This window comes from Dromiciops gliroides, chromosome 3, assembly GCF_019393635.1.
Source record: "Dromiciops gliroides isolate mDroGli1 chromosome 3, mDroGli1.pri, whole genome shotgun sequence".
Classification (NCBI taxonomy): domain Eukaryota; kingdom Metazoa; phylum Chordata; class Mammalia; order Microbiotheria; family Microbiotheriidae; genus Dromiciops; species Dromiciops gliroides.
In genome coordinates this window covers 105,315,723-105,336,375 of record NC_057863.1, presented here as the reverse complement: position 1 = coordinate 105,336,375, position 20,653 = coordinate 105,315,723, and the positions used below count along the sequence as shown (strand labels likewise).

Below are 20,653 nucleotides of genomic sequence, written 5' to 3'. Positions count from 1 at the left end.
TTTAATATTTCATGGGTACCAAGACAATACACATGATGTCCGTTTGTCATCTCACATTCTTGTTACAAGAATGAGAGGGAGTTTCACAACCTTGCAGGTTTCCATTTGGATCAGTGTAATAAAATGCCTTAGGATGCTTAGGACAGTGAAAGGATATAGGGCCTAGCTCGGCATGGTTATGTGAGGAGGGAGAGCAGGTAACAGAGAGTTTTATTTTGCATGCTGCTACTCCGAATAACAGGGAGCAGAGGAGCCAGAGGTGGGTATTGAGCCATAATAAGGGAGAAAGAGTCAGATGAGGACTCTCCTCTGCAGGATTTGGACTAAGATCTTACGGACTTCAAGCCTATCCCTCTATCGAGTTGTGCCACCTAGTTACCTATTGTTCCAAGATGCCTCTGGTTCAGGGCTTCTGGTACTTCTATCTTTGTATTATCTGAGAGGTGACATATGAAACAAACTATTGTGAATAGTATTTGTTTTCCAGGATTTTGCTTATTAGTATGACTGAAGATCTCTGTGAATATATGTTTTTGTCCAGAAATGAGGCAATTAATTCTACCTGGTGCTTAGATTTTTTTTTTAGCATATCATTTCATTAAAAAAATTTTTTTGGGGGGGTGTTGGTAAAAAAAAAATAGGGAAAGTTGTTTTTTTCCTTTTTCTATTTCAGTAATTCTCAGTCTGATTTGGATTTTTCTTTATGTAGAACAAAGTCTATTAGGAATTGTCAGCCTTTCCTGTATTTTGTTCACATTATACTATATTGTAAAACTATTTCTCATAAATGTTACGTACTTTACTCTGAATATTAAATGTGATTCTAGCTATATTTGTTCCTTCTGTGTTGAATTTTTTAAAAAAAGTCTGTCTCTAGTAAAGTCTTCTCTGTTTTTGAAATCTATATCCCTGGTGCCAATCAGATTGTAAAGCAGCATAGTAATCTAATTTTTTGCATACTTTTTAATTAAAAAGTAATTAACTAAAGGAAAATTACTTTTCCATGTTGGAACTCTCAATTTCCCAATGCAAAACCATGCCAAAGTATAATGCTGAAAAGTTGTTGTATGAATAAGTTTAATCAAAATGTTCATATATGAAATATTAATTTAACTTTAATAGAACTAGGTTAATATCCTCCTCAGACTGTCATAAATCAATTTTTGGACCAACTTTGTTATTGAACAGACAGCCAAGATTGATCTTTTCATTTAAGGAATACTGTAGATTTCTGTATATCAGAATTATTTTTGCTATTACATGGTTAATTCCTTGAAGATAGTGATTGTGTTCTGTATGAATTGTATCTAGTACTGTCCCTAGACATATTGTCTTTTACATAATAGGTGACCAGAATTTTTCTGTTCCTGGTACCTCAACTTCTTCACCACCAAATTCTCTACTTTCAATTTGTTATCTTTCTTTATCATTCTGTTTAAATTCCTCATAAGTGACCAGTGATCTGGAATGAATCTGGGGTTTGGAATCAGAGGACCTCCTTCAAATCCCAGCTGTGCATACTTTGTGGGTAAATCATTCAATCTTGGAGCCTCTTTTTCCAGTACTTATAAAATAAGGATATCTGAGATCTAGGGTCTCTTCAAGTTCTCAATTTCTGATTCTGTCATCTCTTATTCATTAAATTCTGAGTTCTTTTTCAGTTATCATTCTCCTTGACCACTGATTTTTAGACAACAGCATTTGATGCTGTTGACACCTGCTTCATTGTAGGTATTTTTTTCTTCTTATCCTTCAGACTGTATACCTTCTTATTTTCCTCTCACCTTTCTCACCTTTCTTTGTTTCTTTTTTCTTTTTCCCAACTCTTACTTAAAAGTGGGTATTTTAAAGAATTTTTTGTTCCCTGTCTATTTTTTCTTTAATTTTAAAAACATTTTTGGTCTTACTTTAGTTTACTTCTATACAAATAACTTTCAGTTCTCTCTTTCTAACTTCCTGCAGAAAATTATACATATGTACATCCAATGGATGCCTCAAATTCAACTTAGAATTTAGATAATGTAGGATCAGTCAATTTGCCATCATTAATTTATAACTGGAAGAGATCTTCAAGGTCTTAACAATGACCTTATCTCTTCTACCATTTAGTCTTCCTTTTGCTTTCAGTCTTTTTTAAATTTCTATTTTCTGTTGTTCCTATCTTCAAAATTATGTCGTCGTAAATGTTACCTTCTCCTGCAGCTCTCATGTCCAAGTTGTTAGCAAATGTTCATTTCACCTCTTTAACATCTCCTGTATCTATTTTTTTTCTTTACTCCCACTATTGTCATACTAGTTACAGGCCTGTACTAGCCTCTTAACTGGTTTTCTCACCTCCATACTCTCTTTTTAGTAAAACCACTTATACCGCATCCACTCTTCCTACATAGATCTGGTTATGATGCACTTTCCTGCTTATAACTTTTCAGCTACTCTTTCTTGCTAGTCAGTTAGGTTCATAATTCATATCCTAGTTTTTGAGGTCCTTTAAAATTTGCTGCTATTCTGAATTTCCAGTCTTAGTTCATACTTTACCTTTTCATATACTTGATGCTATAACTAAACCATACTTCTTCTGTACCTATTGTGTATATTTCCATTTCCATGCCAGTGTCCACATTGTTCCTTATGCCTGTAATTCTGTTAGCTCTTCCTTCTCTTACTTAACCTTTTTGGTTTGCCCATCCTTTAATGCCCAAGTCAAATACTACCCTTTCCTTCCTAATGCCATCCACCTCACTCTCCAGTCAGCAATGACCTTTGTCCTTTTGGACTAGGACACTGTCATTATATTTAAAAAAAACGTTAATATAACATAGGCATATTGTCCCTAGCATATTGTGCTAGATGTTTATACAGACCTCATATACATATAGTTTGGAAATGCCTCCTGCAGCAGCAAATACTCATTTCCTTGTTGGTAAAATATAATTAATTTTTTTTGGTAATGTGCTAAAATACTAAATACCTTCTGACTTGACTTTTTTTTTGGGTGGGGGCGGGGCAATGAGGGTTAAGTGACTTGCACAGGGTCACACAGCTAGCAAGTGTCAAGTATCTGAATCTGGATTTGAACTCAGGTTCTACTGAATCCAGGGCTGGTGCTTTATCCACTGTGCCACCTAGTTGTCTCCCTGACTTGACTCTTTAAGAAAATATATAGCTATGTGGCATGTATAATCTATTATATAAATGGGTCTATCATATTTTTTTAAACTATAGATCCATATTTTCCAACATACTATTTACCATTTCACCCCTATGTATTGAAGTCATTAAATATTAAAGTATATATTGTACTATAAAATGAGAGATTTGAGCTTGATCACCATTAAGAGACTCTTTTAATATTAAAGTATTTTGGTATTTTTTCTACATTTTAGGTATTTCTCTCCTTGTGCTTTTTTGTCTCTCACTTCCATATTTTACAAATAGAAATTTTCTTTGACAAGTAACAAAAATGCTTTCGAATATGGACATCCATTCCTTTTATCTCTTATTGTTTTTAAATAAACTTAATCATTTAACCTTTGATTTCAGAAGAACTAATATCTTCTTCAGAAATGAACAGATGGTTGATTTTCTGAGATACTCACAACTAGGGAAGGTAGTTTGTTAACATTTATATGACATCATTTAAAAATATTTTATTTTTAGGAAATTTTCATTATGTCCAACTGAAGAGGACATTTATGTGAGATGGACTATTTCTACTTTTCTACTGTTGATCATTTCTGATTATCATATGCCTTTTTTTCCCACTCCTCAAATATCACAACTTTTTTTCCTTAGTTCAGGACACATCTTGCTGTGCTAGTACTAGGTTTCAGTGTTCTAGGAAAGACTTATACTTATAATAACTAGAAATATTCTTTTTTTTTCCCCCTGGTGCCTTACAGAGAAGATGATAGTCTTTATTTTAAAAATTGCCCACATTGAGATCTTGTTTTGATTTACACTCCACTAGCCATGAATTATTTCTAATGTTTTGCTCTTTTTAATTGTAACTTGAAATTTGCTGTAACCAGAGAATTCTTCTTTCTAAGTGAAAGTAGCATGGCTTGTGATAGCAATTAAGCATGTAGGAATGTCTGGGAAAAGCAAAATGAAGAGATTTTTGATTTGGATGGGTTTCAAGGGCTTGACTGCCAAAAACTGAATTTCTAATGCCATAAACAAGAATGTCTAGTGAATGTAGTGCTTATATAGAATTTAGGAAGCCTTTTAGAATACTCATCATGGTGGATTGGCATTGAGTGGATACAGACCTCTGTACACTTAAATGTTGTTCATCATAGATAATAAATGGACTAGGGCCAAGACTTGATTGAGCTGTTTACATGGTTGAGTCAATACGCTTCTTTTACCTTTCATTCTGTATCATCAGCTTTTCCTTTGTTATAGTTATTAGTGAGGTTGCCTGTGCCAACCCACTGTCTATAAATATTTTGATGATTATTCTAGTTGAAATACATACAATGGCCTTCAAGTGAATACTTATAAAATACCATGTCCACATCAGTGGACACCTGGACTATGACCATTTTTTAAAAAAAATGGTGAATCTATTATGAGATACAGTGGCAAGATCATTGATTCTGAGTGCACCTGGGTTCAAAGCCTACCACTTATACTTACTATCTTCTTGACTTTGAGCAAGTAACCTTTCTGGACCTCAGCTCTCTCCTTCGTCAAATGAAGGGTTTGACTCAAATAGCATCTGAGGTATACTGTCCAGCACTGTAGTTAAGATTGTGATTCGTGTGTTATCTTTTGTAGTATTAGAATGCAAATGAAATGTTAACAGGATAGGATTTAAAACAATAACTCATCTAGAAGCAAATTTTTGTTAATGGCCGTGGAGCATTTATAGAATATACTAGTTCACTTCCAAATATTTTAAGTGGGTTATCAGTTTTAAAACTGATCATCAAGATCTACTGTGAAAGACAGCAATTTAGTGCAGACATCTAGTCTTGAGATTACTTGAGTTAATTTTCTTCAATTGCCATTAAATGATAAGGTATAATTTTAAATGTGTCACAGAATAATGGATCCGGAATACCCTGGAACCCTTTCCCCTTACCCTCCTCCTCCTCCTTGTCTAAACACCAGAAATTAGCCTGCAAATCATTTCAAACCAATCAATGCTGTTTTTAGTGACAAATTATTGATTTTAGTACAAAATTTATGCAGAATTGCTCCTCTACATACATTATAAAATAAAGCTTTTTAATTGTATTTTCCAGGAAGATATGAATTTAAATGAAGATAAAAAGGCACCATTGCGGGAAAAGGATTTCAGTATCAAAAAAGAAATGGTGATGCAATACATGAATACTGCTTCTAAGCTGGTGAGTAAAACTGTCAAATTGAGTGATGCTCTTTACGTTTGAGCACAGATGGAAAAAGGAGAACATTTTTATCTTCAAGTAGTTCTATAGTTTGTGGGCACCTCTAGTCTTAGGTGTTCTATGAAAACACAATTAGCAATACAAAAATGTTAGTGAGGTAAATATGATTTTGACATTGTTTGGATTAATAGCAGAATTGATTTTACCTTCATTCTTATCTGAGGTAGTTATGTTTCCAAGCACATCTCAGAGATTTAGCATTATTTTCTTATCTCTCCCAAGGAGGATTCCATTCTTACCATATTTGAAATAGTGCTGCACCCATCTTTTGGCTCTTTTTAGGCACAAACAGTAATTTTCAAGGAAATAGAATATAAATAGTAAAATGAAAATAAAATTTATTAACATTCATATTCATATTGTAAAATAACATTTCAATACCTATAACTGAGTAGTTATAAAGAAAGGGCTTTGTAAAGCCTCAGGCACTGTATAAATATGAGCTATTGCTGTTATTATTAGCAACAATAATAATGATAATAGAAAAACCTTAGTCAATGAATATTTGACTTAGTTGCCAAATGGAGAGAGATCTCGGTCAAAGGCAACAATGAATAGAAACATGTTTACAAATACTTACAATGAAGCATAGGGTATGGTTACAAATGATATCTTCTCATAAAATAGAGAGAAGCAACAGTGAAAAAAAGTTTCAAGAGATCTTGGCAAGAGATGGGACTCAGAACTTTAAAGTTCATTTGACAAATATGGAAGGAACATGTGATATGTAAAGATTACCACGAAAGAATAAAGACATTAAAGACATTGGCACCATTACATGTGCACATTTAACATTACAGTCCTAGATTTACTTTTGGTGTGGCAGAAATGGAACAGTAAGGGGGAAAAACAGCTCCTTGGACCAAGTGTGTTACAGAGAGTGTCTATGCTAGAGGAGACAGAATTATTTATAAGAGAATTGAGGGGTCAATATGCAAAATATTTGAAGGAAGAAAAGATACTGAGTATGGGGGAAAAAATCTTTAATACTGAAAATGATGATTAAGAAGTCAGGGGGGCAGCTAGGTGGCACAGTGGATAAAACACCGGCCCTGGATTCAGGAGGACCTGAGTTCAAATCCAGCCTCAGACACTTGACACTTACTAGCTGTGTGACCTTGGGCAAGTCACTTAACCCTCATTGCCCCCCCACTCCCTCCCCAAGTCAGCAACTATGAACCTATATTTCTACTCTTTCATTTATAAAAAATCTTTACAAGTCATCTATACATATATTAATGGCATCTTTGTTGAAAATACTAGTAGAGAATAAGCAGGACTTTGTAAGTGATACCCAGCAGTGGACACTTCTCTAATATTTAGCAGTTGACTAACAGATGTAAATAATATAAGATCTAATTGTCTTTAATGTTGATTATGAAAAAGGATTTTATTTAATAGAGCAAAACGTCACTGTAAAGGCTCTTTTCCAAAATAGTGTCTCTTATCCATACATTAATGTCATGGAAAATTCTTAGAAGACATAATAACAGAAATAGTACTGTGACTTCATGGTTATAAACATCATGTGAACTTCTAGAGGGAAGACAAAAGGAGAGTACCTTAGTTCATGTTATGCTCATTTCTTGTCTGACCTTTAGCCTCCTGTGGAAGAGAAGCACCATTACATCATAACAGTACCTCCCCCAGGATCCCCTGAGGTGAAGAGAGGGTACCAATCCATCTAGTTTCTATCTTGGTCTCTTGCCTTGAGGAAGGAAAGTATCACTTTTCCTTCTTTCAAGTCTTCCCCTCCTGAACTGTGTAAGGCTCTGAAAGGAATCCACCTTGAAGTCATAGTCTATTGACACTGAAAATGTCTCTAGAATTTTTTTCTTAATGATTACCAAAGTTCCCATTGGTTACCCCCATCTCAGTGATTCTGAATCAAATTCCATTCTTTATCCTTTGTTGTCTGATTCCCCCTTTTTTTCCCCCCGGGTCAATGAGGGTTAAGTGACTTGCCCAGGGTCACACAGGTAGCAAGTGTCTGAGGCTGGAATTCAACTCAGGTCCTCCTGAATCCAGGGTCAGTCCTTTATCCATTGATTTTATTTGCTTTTCTAAGGAAAAACCTGTGAGCTTTCTTTCCATTTAGCTGTAACTCAGTTTTGTATAATGAAAATATATAAACTGATTCAATTCAGTTCCTTCAGTAGTACATCCATTCTTTTGCTCTCAGGTGAAATAATTATAATAAAAATTAGAGGAAGAGAGAGAATACAGGTACCTACAAGGTAAAGTCTATTGAAGGAAGGTAGTATCTTATTGTAGACTTATCTGCTAAACTACATATTTGCTTCATATATACCCAGCCTATGTGTTAAGTCCTTTTCAGAAGCTGATATGTTTTTTTGTTGTTGTTTTGTTTTTGTTTTTTTAATTTTTTGGTGAGGCAATTGGGGTTAAGTGACTTGCCCAGGGTCACACAGCTAGTAAGTGTTAAGTGTCTGAGGTTGGATTTGAACTCAGGTCCTCCTGAATCCAGGGCTGGTACTTTATCCACTGCGCCACCTAGCTGCCCCAGCTGATATGGTTTTGAGGCATATGTATACATCTGTTATGTTTTTGGAGAATCTTGACTCACCAGTGTAGCCAGACCCTTGTTACCCTTTATTTCATATTTTTCATTGTGGTTTCAAGAAAGCTGGTGGCTCAGGAGGGTAGAGGGCAGAAAGGAGGGGCCTCAGGCAGTTAAAAAAAAAAGTGAGAAATATGATATAAATCTATCATCTATACTACTTCCTCACAAATATAGGTACCAAATAAAGTAAAAGAAGCAGATATAAAAAGAATCAAGATAAATTGGAGAAATGAAGGATTATAGGTTAACACTTATTTCTATCAGAGTAGAGGCAAGCAATCTTTAATTACAACAAAGGAATGATGACAAACCACACAAGGGAAAAATTTTTTTTTTGAGAGGAAGATCATTTCAGATAAACTGGCCAACAAACTTATGTATATAAATAAAGGGAAAACATAGGTAAACATATGAAAAAAGTAATTGATATGGTGAAGAAATATTAAGAAGCAATACTATTCCTGGGGCATAGTAAAATAGTATAATAAGTTCTATTGAATTCCTCAAATAATGAACTGATAGAATCCAAGAATGGTTAGGAAAAAACTATTAAGAAAGGTTAAAAATGGAAAAAAAGATAGAAATTGGAGATCTCAGATAAGGAATGAATTAGACAAATGATAAGATTAGAAAATTTAGATTAAGCAATGAGTTGTTGGAATACAATGAAGCAGTTGTGTCTGAAAAAAGAAAATGACAGATTTGGATTTCAAATATAGAGGTGGAAAGAAAATTTTTTGAAGAAAACTAAAAGACAAGAAGGAGAAATACACAATCTCTAAAAGGCAAAGGCATTTTATCTTGAAGATAGATATAATGATATATGCTTAAGAATTTTATATTCCAGCAAAACACAAAACAATTTTATATTCCAGCAAAACAAAACTTTCCTTCCCTTCTAGATAAAAGGATTTGTCTTCACCTTGCCTAGAGTAGAACACAATGAACTTCCATATCTTAAATTCCTTGCAAGTTTGGAATGGGTCTGACAAAGATGAAGAGAGTTAAATGCAATCTTATTAGTAAAGTCAGGAAAAACGAAAGAACTTTTGGAAGAAAGGGTGAAAACTCTGAATCTTCCCAAGATATTGGTTATGTAACGGTTGGAAAGACGCCGCCTGCTGGAGACTTACTATAGGAAAGCTCCACCATGAGGAGAAGGTCTCTGAGATCAAGACCATGCATCTTTTCTTTGGTGTCAGGAAGTGACGTTTGTTTGTGGGAGGAAGAATGGGGAGCCTGGCGCTCTGACTTGATCTCTTTCGTGTGGACTCTGGCGGAGAGCAGAGCTAGGAATGCTCTCTCCCTTTAATAGATAGAGGAATCTAGGCCTTTCTCTCTCTTGACCAAATTCTTATTCTTCTTAATAAATGCTTAAAAGTCTAACTCTTGCTAAAGCTTATAATTTATTGGTGACCACTGATTAGATTTTAGATAGTTTAGGTAGAATTTTAGCCTTTACAGTTACTGTCTGCACTGATGCTGATCTAGGTGGGTCTCTCTATATACCAGGCCTCTATATCAGGTAATTTGATGCCAGGTATGTCCTGATCATTCAATTCTAGAAAGAGATGTGTGAGTCTTACTTTGTATTGAGACAAAGCTGCAGGCTCTAAGAGTTGAAAAAGATGCTTGTCTGTGCTCCCATATCCCGTATTCCTGGCATATGACTTTGAACTCCAGGTTCCCATGATTACTGATTGTCCATAGTAGGTTTCCATGGATTATGCTTCCAGGCAGACTTTTGTCTTGGCCTTTTGGTTATGCCCCCAGAATTCTGACTCTTTGTGCTGGTGTGGCCTGATGCAATACTCTTGCTGTGATTTCTTCTCTTGTTTTAAAATAATTTCTTAGTCTGGTGTTTTCCTTCCTTCCTTCCTTCCTTCCTTCCTTCCTTCCTTCCTTCCTTCCTTCCTTCCTTCCTTCCTTCCTTCCTTCCTTCCTTCCTTCCTTCCTTCCTTCCTTCCTTCCTTCCTCCCTCCCTCCATTCTTCCCTCCCTCCCTCCCTTCTTTTTTTCTTTCTTTCTTCATTTTTTTTTGTTTTCTTTTTAAATCCTTGATGGAATAGTTGTGAAAGAGTTGGACTTTTCTTCTACCTCTCATTTAGTCCTTATGAGATTTCTCAATTATTTTCTACTATTTCTTGAATTCATAGTATTTGTCTTTTTTTTTTTTTAAATACTGCAGGTATTGTTAATTTTTATTTTCTGTTGGCAATCGCACTAGAATTTTCCCCATCTTCCACCTACTAAATCTTTCTTATTGACTGATAGAAAGTCTCTTCAAATTACACCTTTTCCTGAAAAGTCTACTTTGACCTGGTGAGTGGGTTGATGACTTGTATATACTTGTTATTCAGTCTAAGCAAATAACATTCTGTGAAATTATTTGAATTGTAAAGGCAAAAAAGTCAGAAAGCAAAAAACAACAATATTGCTTTTCAATTTTTTTCTTACATATTAGTAGTGTCAGTTAAGATCTTTTTTTATTGTTGATGTTTAATTGTTTCATTTGTGCCTGACTCTTCATGACCTCATTTGAGGTTAGGTGGAAACATTTCAACTATTCTAAATGTACTAAATTTTATTTTAATTTCCAATTTTAAATATTTTATAAATGCATATATTTAAATATTTTATAAATAATATTTTAAATCCCTTTTTTGGACATTAGCTTATTCAACCTAGTCAAGTCACTTAGTCTCTTTGTAATCTGGGCAACTGTCTTGAATTATCTATTAAGTTACAGTCCCATGAGACTTGTGTTGTTGAACCGATTTCTTCAATGAATTTCTTATATGACTGTCACAAAATTGAGAGACATAGGTTTTGGGTAATTTAATCATTTTATTAATAAGGCCAGCAGGTTATTAATAAAAAGATGGTCATTTGACTATCTCTCTTAGATCAGTGAACCCTTATGGCAGTGTGGTCACAATTTATATGCCCTTCCAAGAGCAAGTGTTCCTGAGGGATGCTTACTTAACTCTGATTGGTTAATCAAATGGAAGGTGGGCTATCTTGGGGTATGTGACTTAGGTCACTCAAATTTTGGTCAAGGAGACATCAATTTCCATATCACCTATCTTGATAATATGGAGAATCAACATTTCCTTAGCACCTGTCTGAGAAAACATTATAAGTAGGAATATACCCATTAACCTAATCTTAGAATTTCTTTTCCTCTCTGATTAGATTTTGACCTGGGTCAGTTTTTTAAGAGAAATTTCCCATACTGTTGGTTTCTGGATAAGGAAGTAGAAAAGGGTAAAAAACTTGGTGTTAATACAATAATTATTAAATGTAAGAGAAATATTCAGTTCTTATACTTAGGTTGCTTGAAATCATAGCTTCTTCACAGGTAGTCTCCTATATTTGTCTAGGTCATCAGAATTGCTATAATTGTGGTTTGTAAAACAATTTATTTATTATTTCATTTGATTCTCAATAAGTCTTTGCGTTAGGTACTATTGATTGTGTTGTTTCTATTACAGTCATCAAAATGAGATTCAAAGAGGTTAAGGGATTTTTTTTTTTTTGTCTTTTTGCAGGGCAATTGGGGTTAAGTGACTTGCCCAGGGTCACATAGCTAGTAAGTGTCAAGTGTCTGAGGCCGGATTTGAACTCAGGTACTCCTGAATCCAGGGCCGGTGCTTTATCTACTGTGCCACCTAGCCGCCCCGAGGTTAAGGGATTTTTTAGAATTGGAAGGGACATTAGAGATCACTGTGTATAAGACCTTATTGCACAAGTGGAAAGAATGAGATGCAGAGAAGTCATGTGACTTCCCAAGACAGCTGGCAGACATTAGAATGGATGTGTTCTGATTCGCAATGGTAGCTCAGTGCTGCTTTCACTACTGTAGCATCCTATGTTCCTTCCCTCTCAATTAAAAAAAAAAAAGTTTAAAATCTGCATGCTGTGAAAAGGATAATATGTGAATAGAATGAAATTTTGTTATATAATATTCTTAACTGATATCTAGAGTGTTTACTTGCCTAATTCACCCTAAACTTTCACCAAAACATCCTAATGTTCTATGACTTGCAAATAGATTTAAATAAAATACTAGTGCTTCCCTGCTGGTTCTGATCTCTAATTTCTATGATCTGTTTATGTATGGATACCATCTTTACACTCTTCTATGAGCAAGATATGTAAAGTGAATCATGTCCTTTCTTCCTTTAACAGTTAGAAAAGTCTGACTTTACCTTCTTGTATCATTCTAGCCTCTGAAAGTGAAGTCTCATCTGCTTGTGTGTGTCTATAAATTAATGTGTGTGTTAAATCTATCACAGCATGAAATCACTTGAAGCTTTATGAAGACTAACTTAAAGAATTTAAATTGATTGCAGATGTTGATGCAATTAAGGAGGACTGATGAGCAGAATTTAGTTTACGCGATTAGAATGTAAAATTTATTTTTCTTAAATTATAGCAAAGTATTCCATGTAAATGTAGTTTATGGATATTTGATTTTTTTATAACTGTTAAAATTGTTTAGAAAAATGGAATGTGGCATGTGACCCCATACGAAGTTCCTTTTAACACTCTTAATTTTAAGATATTATATACATTTTATGCATGTAGTAGTTTCAGTGTAAAGTAATTGAAATAAGCTTTGAATGATTATTTTCTTAATTTGTTTTCTACTTTTGTGGAAAACAATAATTTGTATTAATATTTTCCAAAACTTAAAATAGAACAATTGCTTGGGAATAACATTTGATGCTAGAGATTTTTCCTATTATTAAAAACAGGGTTAAGTGACTTGCCCAGGGTCACATAGGAACAATATAAAAGCATAAAATGGTAAATCACTTGGGCAAAACCATACACTTGATAGTTCAATCAGGAAGCATTTATTAAATACCTCCTACCTTTCAGGCATTTTTCTCAGTGCCAGAGATACAAAGGCAAAAGTGAAATCAACCCCAGGAGGTCATTCTTACATTTTATGGGGAAGACAACATACACACTTAAAAGTCTATGCCACTTAGATACAAAATGAATACAAATTAAAAAAAAAATTGAGGTGAAGAGCAGGCATTGGTAGCTGGACAGGGTGGCTGGGTAGGTGGAGGAAGACTTCATGCAGAAAATTGCTGTTGAGCACATTCTTGAAAAAAATTAGGCATTTCAAGATTCCAAGAGAATATAAAAGCATAGAAATGGGAGATGGAGCATAATGTGTAAAGAATAGCAAATGGGCCATTATGTGGACTCTGAAATATGTGGAGGGGTTTGCTTTCTGTACAGAGGTTAAAAGGGGCCAAGTTGTGAAGAGCATTAAAAACCAAATAGAGGACTTTATTATTTGATCCTTAAGGTTAGAGGAAGTCACTGGAGTTTAGTAAATGAAATGGGCTAGAGGGAGGGAGTGACATGGTCAAACTCCTGTTCTTTTATATTGTTTAGTTGTTTTTTGGTCATATCTGACTCGTTGTGTCTCCATTTTAGGTTTTCTTGGCAAAGATAGTGGCATGATTTGCCATTTCTTTCTCCAACTCATTTTATAGATGAGGAAACTGAGGCAAACAGGGTTAAGTGACTTGCCCAGGGTCACAAAGTGAGTATCTGAGGCCAGATTTCAACTCAGGAAGATGAATTTTTCTGACTCCAGACCCTGCATTCTATCCACTGCATCACCTAGCTGCCTTTTCCCATGCTTTAGGATAATTTTGGCAGCTATATCAAGGATAGATAGTGAGATACTTGAGTCAGGGAGAACAAATAGGAGAATGTAGTAATAGTCTAGGGGAGAAATGATGGAAGCCTTAACTAGGGCAGTCTCATGTAAATGGAAAGAAGAGGACATATACATGAGAGATGTTAAGGAAATAGAAAGTACAAAATTTGGCAACTGATTAGATGTGTGGGGTGAGAGTGATGAATTGAGGCTGACACTGAGGTTATGAACTTGGGTGACTAGAAGGGTGATATCTTCAGCAATTTACCCAAAAGTTCAGAAGAATGATGTGTTTGAGGGAAAGGTAAAAAATTCTTTTTCGGACATGATGAATTTGATATGCCTTTAGGATATTTGAAATGTCTAATAAAGAGTAGGTGATGCGAAACGGGAGTCCAGTAGAGAATAGAACTGGATATGTTGATTTGGGTTTTATATCTAGAAATGATAGATGAACTCATGAGAGCTGATCAAGTTAACAATGAATATATAGAGAAAATAGAAGGTTCAGGGCAGAGCCTTGGGGTGTACCCACAGTCAGTGTTTATGACATGGATGATGAATTTGCAAAGGAGACTGGGAAGCAGTGGTTAGACATGTTGGGAGATAACCAAGAGATCTATCAGTGTCACAAAAACCAAGAGAGAAGAGAATCATCCAGGAAAAAAAGGTGATCCCCAGGGTCAAATACTGCAGAATGTTCAAGAAGGATGCTTATGAAAAGGCTGTTAGATTGGTAATTGTGGAGAGAGCCAGACTACAGAGGGATTAGACTACATGGGGGTAGAATTCTTTATCCTAGTATTACTGGTCTTGAGTATAAAGCATTGAAGAGTTTTCTGCTCTTTATTCTTGGAGTCATTTTACCTATTGGGCTATAAATTAGGAGAGAAGTTCTTTGTATGAAGTCTATAACAGTTTCATAACAAGAATAAGTAGATTGCATGGTGTGTTCATTTTCAGTTTATTTCAAATTGATTTGTGCACATTAAGTAATTAAATCCATCAATTTCTGCAACACATTATAAATTGTTATAGGCATTAAGACTACCGTACATTCTAGTAAAATCAATAACAGAAATAGTGATATTGTTTCTTTTAGTGTAGAGATCATAAGAAACATTATTTAAAGTATAGTTCAGTGCTTAAGAATTTGTAATTTTACTAGTAATAATGATAGTATTTATGTAGTGTTTTTTAATAAAAATTTTAATTTAAAGTATTGAGTTCAAAATTCTATCTCTCCTTTCCTCACTCCCTCTCCTCCCTCCCTGAGACAGTAAGCAGATATGGGTTATACATGTGCAATTATGTAAAACATTTCCATATTAGTCATTTTATATAAGAAAACTCGAATAAAAGAAAAAAAAAAGAAAGTGAAAAATAGCATGCTTCAGTCTGTGTTCACTCAATATCAGTTCTTTCTTTGGAGGCTGATAGTATGCTTCATTATTAGTCCTCTGGGATTATCTTAAATCATTGTGTTGCTGAGAATAGTTGTCATTCACATTTCTTCATTGAGCAATATTGCTGTCACCATGCACAATGTTCTCCTGGTTCTGCTCACCTCACTATACATCAGTTCATATAAGTCTTTACAGTTTTTCTGAAATCATTCTGTTTGTCATATTACATAGTGTTTTAAGGTTTGTACTTTATAAATGTCAGATTTTATCCTCACAACCACCCTGGGTGCTATTATTATCTCCATTTTATAGGTGAGGAACCTAGACAGAGAAGGTTAAATGGTCACACAGCCATTAAATGTCTGAGGCAGGATTTGACCTCAGGTCTTGGCTCCAGGTCCAGCCCTCTTTCCACTGTGCTACCTAGTTGGCACTTCAACTTACATGAATCCTAAACCCTCTAAAATCAGGAGCTGGTCTTCAGACATTGTTGTGATCCTGCCCCCCAAAACAAAACAAGTCACCCTATAGCCAACGTTATAATAAGTCTGAATCAGGAAGGCTGCTCCTTAGGATGTTACATCATTTTAATGGTGAATAGTTTGTGATCCATCATTTCAAGGAAAGGGCTTCAACTCAGTGCAGGACTGGGATTCTTGGTGTCCTGAACAAAGGAAAGGTCATAATCAAAGGAAGGTGTCTTAACTTATGTGGTGATTAAAATTATATGTGGTCGCCCTGGGGTTTGTCATATATTTTGTTACTTAGAAATTAGGGGCTACTGCACGAGTTTTGGGGCATTAAGCATTTATTAAAGCATATTAAATATTAGTAAAGAGAGCACATGGCTCAGAAAGTTAAGAAGGAGAGATAGTGGGGAACCATAGTTCCAGGACCCAGACAGCGCATGAGAGTGGAAGAAGCTTCCTGGAGGCTGGAGGAGAGCCCACCCGTACACATTTCTCCAAGCTAATTGGCTAGCATCATTCAAATCTTTTGGTTTACTGGATTTGAGGGTGGTCCAGTACAGTATGTGCTGAATATGTGCTGAGAGGCGCAGTATGTGTCTCTGAGCGGCAAGGCTTTTCAGGTAAGTGTGGTTTTAACCTCTATTGTCTGTATTCACAGTCCAAGGTACACCTTGACTGACTCTGGGCTGTTCTTAAAAGTTCAGGGAAGGCTCTCTGGGTTAGGCTCTCCAAGCAGAGGCCTCTGGGTCTTATAGAACCCCATGATTTTCTCACACTTATCAGTCTACGAAAAGATTCCCTCTGAGTGAAAAGGGAGTCTGACCAAGGGAAAGACCTTTTTTGGTAGAGGAAAGGAACTTAAGTTGATCTGATTCCTGGAGTAGGAGAGACTTAGAACTTAGCTCCTAAGAGAAAAGAATAGGCCCCAAATTAAAGAAAAGGTCCTCAACAAAGTTGGTTCTTGACTCTTCCATAAAGGAAGTAGGGCTTTAGTGACAGACTCAGAAGGGACAATTACTTAAAAACACCTATAATCAAAATCTCAAAGTAAAAAGCAACTTTCCTACAAGAACAATTAGAATTCTTGGATCAAATGAAACAAGAGTTTTAAAAGTTTAAAAATGATATTATAAATGCATTGAGAGATTTGGAGGAGAGATTTTGAAAATGAATTGTTAGCTTGGTATAAAGAGGTACAACAATTTTAATCTATTACTAGACTCCCTAGTAATATGAACGGACAAAATAAAAAGTTAAAGTTAAAGATACCATAAGACCCCAAGAAATTTTAAAACAAATTCAAAAGATTTTTAAAAATTGAAGAAAAAGTGAGGTATTTAATCAAATAAGCAGTAAAAGATCAGGAGCAGGCAACCACCTGAAATCTTTAAACATAAAAAAGAAACTGGATGGCACATTATAATAAAATCATTAAAGAAAACTGCTCAGGCATATTAGAACAAGAGGGCATTGTGAACATAGAATCCACTGATTACCTCCTGAAAGAAACCTCAACATGAAAGCTACTAGGAATGTTATTGTAAAATCTACTTTCCAAATCAAAGAAAAAAATACATCAGTCAAAGAGAAAAAATTCAAATTCTGAGGAACCAGTAAAGATCACAGAAGATTTAGCAACTACCATTAGAGCAGAGAACATGGAATGAGACATTCCAAAAGGCAAAATATATAGGTTTACAAGCAAGAATAACGTATCCAACAACATTTACTATAATTACACAAGGGGAAAAAATGGATCTCCAATGAAATAGTAGAATTCAAACACTGATGATGAAAAGATTAGATTTTAATAGGAACTTTGAAATACAAATATAGAAATCAAGTGAAAAATTTTAAGTAAATACAAGTGAATAATCAGAAGTGACTTGATAAGGGTGAATTCTTTGCATTCTAAGCTTGGTATAGGTGAAGAGGACTTAAAAGGAAAGAAAGGAAAGGTAAGAATCTGTAATAAACAGAGGTCAGGGAGCAAAGAGAGGGAAAAGCACAGCAATAAGATGGAGGGAATATACAGTTAATGAAAATAAGTACATTTGAATATAATGAATTTTCCCATCAAATGGAGGTTAATAGAATAGTTTAGAAAGAATTTAATAATGTTATTTATAAGAAATGTACTTGAAACATAATGAATTACACAGAATCAAGTATAACAACAATAATGGGTAGCATTAATTAATTAATAATAATAATAAATATTTTTATTTAAAGTTTTGAGTTCCAAATTCTTTTCTCTCCTTCCCTCCTTCTCCTCCCGCCCCTCAGTGGCAAACAATCAGATATAGGTTATACAATTGAAATTATGCAAAACATTACCATATTAGTAATTTTTTACAAAAAAACTTGAATAAAAGAAAAAAATGGAAGAAAGTGAAAGCATGCTTCAGTCTGTGTTTAACCATTATCAATTCTTTCTTTGGAGGTAGATTGTATGCTTTATCATTAATCCATTGTAAGATAGTCTTGAATCATTGTATTGCTGAGAATAGTTGTCATTTACAATTCTTCATCAAAAAATATTGCTATTACTGTGCACAATGTTGTCCTGGTTCTGCTCCTTTTGCTATACATCAGTTCATATAAGTCTCTCTAGACCTTTCTGAAATCATCTTGTTATTTCTTATAGTGCAATAATATTCCATCACAGTCATATACCACAGTTTAATTTAGCCATTCCCCAATTGATGGGCATTCCTTTGATTTCTCATTCTTAGCCACCACAGAAAGAGCATAAATATTTTTGTACAAATAAGTTTTTTTCTCTTTTTGGGGAGGTCTTTTTTTTTTTCTAAGTAGGTTATCTCCTCATCTTTTTTTTTTTCTTTTTTGTGGGGAATTGGGAGTTAAGTGACTTGCCCAGGGTCACACAGCTAGTAAGTATCAAGTGTCTGAAGCCAGATTTGAACTCAGGTCCTCCTGAATCCAGGGCCAGTGCTTTATCCGCTGTACCATACTACTTGCCCCCTTGGGAGGTCTTTAGGATATAAACTTAGAAGTGGTATTGCTGGATCAAAGGCTATGCACAGTTTTATAGCCCTTATGGTTATAATTGCAAATAGTTCTTCAGAATGGTTGGATCAGTTCACTACTCTACAAACAGTGGATTAGCATCTCAGTTTTCCCACATCCCCTCCAACATCTAATATTTTCCTTTTTTGTTACATTTGCCATTCTGATAGGTGTGAGGTGATACTTCAGAGTTGTTTTAATTTGCATTTTTCTGCTCAGTGGTGATTTAGGGAATTTTTTCATATGGCTATAGATAGTTTTGATTTCTTTGTCTGAAAACTGTCTGTTCATATCCTTTGACACTGGTCTCTTTGCTGTTGCACAACGAAACTCTAGATAGATAGATAGTTTTTGTGCTCAAAATTTAATTGAAACTGGTACAATATAAAAAAAGTTTGAAGACAATTTTTCTTTTCTCTTAACACAGATAGTTTTTTTTTAATTACTTAGGAATTGTTGTATAGCCTAAACTTTTTGAAGTTGAGCTCTCTGAAGTAAGCAGGAGGTTATACTGTATCCTTTGGGAAATCTGTGCCCTGCATACACCAGAGAGCAGTAGAAATGATTAATAGACTAGTTGCCCAAGGAGACTTCCTGCTTATGGGCATTTCAGAGATTGCATTTCCTCCTGGATAATTAGCATAATGTTATGCTGCATTCTAGGTCTGAGGAAGGTACCACATAATATGATCTTGACGTCTTACACTGCAAAATTCTACATGTTACTCAAGGTCTATGAATTGAAAATTACCTAAAAATAAGAATAAAATGCTGAGTTATATTCTAACATAATAGAATATATGTGTGTGTGTGTGTATGTATGTGTGTGTGTGTATATATATATATGCATGTATAAAATGTTTTGGATATTCACATTTGAAAAAAGATTTCTGATTCTTTTTCTACTGTTTTGACTTTGATTGAAAAGACAATAATCCTTTTTTTTTTTTTTTGTAATGGATGTAGAAGATATTGATTGCAGTCATTGCCATAAACCACGTTCCTTGGCTAATGATGTTCATTTACAGGAGTGATGGTGGGGCTGTAATGAATTGAGCTACTTGGGAAAACCAGTTCTTCCACTGTGCTTATGTTGCATTGCTATATCTTATTGTCAGCTTCCCATGAGATATGCAAAGCGTTTACATACAGGTCAACAAGGGATAGTGTACTGACCCCTTCACTGAATTGTTTATAGCTGTTTAAAATCATCCACTTGCCTGTGGAAAATGTTTACCATATAATTAGGCTTCATTTTGTTGATAATGGGAGCTATAATATAGCTTTATTTTGCCATATAAATGATATCCAAAATGACTTTATGAACATAAAAACAAGAAAAGGGACTAAAGAAACAAACACTGGAAAAAAAGAATCAGCTAAGTTCTCAGATAAAATGTAATCAATGAGGTAGAGACAAAGAATCTATTCAAGACTGGTAGTGCAGAAATGATTACTGTGTTGGTACAGGTAAGATAGCATAGAAAAAGATAGTTGAGACCAGATAAACAGATGTAGTGATAGAAATGAGAATGTGGACCAGTATATTGCTTTTTATGCCTTGCAATCTATAAACAAAATGGAAGATGTCAAGAGTACAGCAAGAGCTTTTCTTAATGTGCTACCTTTGGTATTTCAAAATAAAATATATTGAAGGATAAAAAAGTTAAAAATTAATATTGGATAAACTTTCCTATTTTTGTAGTGATGCCAAACATATCCTCATGTTGCAAATGTATTTTGATAACATAAAGAGTAAAACTAAAGTATTTTCATCTACATAGCTAATGGACCTGAAGTTATATAATCCTGAGTACATTTTTTTCTTCTTTAAAGTTATTATGTGGAATAAAAGACACAAGAGAAACTATCTTTGGGTTTACTGATTACTTAGCTGACACAATGTTTTCTTCCTATCATTTTCTCTTACCATACCTGCATGACGATAGGACATGGATTAGAGGAGAAATTTTCCAAATGAGCATCCTGAAAGAGTGTGTGTGTGTGTGTGTGTGTGTGTGTGTGTGTGTGTGTGTGTGTATTCGTTCAAGTTCTTCTCAC

The 20,653-nt window shown here is 34.7% G+C and overlaps 1 protein-coding gene across 1 annotated transcript in view; it reads left to right on the top strand.

The window, feature by feature from the left end:
* The window catches only part of DIAPH3 (diaphanous related formin 3), a 449,127-nt gene that overhangs the window by 71,868 nt on the left and 356,606 nt on the right, over positions 1-20,653 (top strand). Inside the window, 1 exon segment of the mRNA XM_043995139.1 lies at positions 5,250-5,354. Within this exon segment, the coding sequence (XP_043851074.1) occupies positions 5,250-5,354 (105 nt within the window).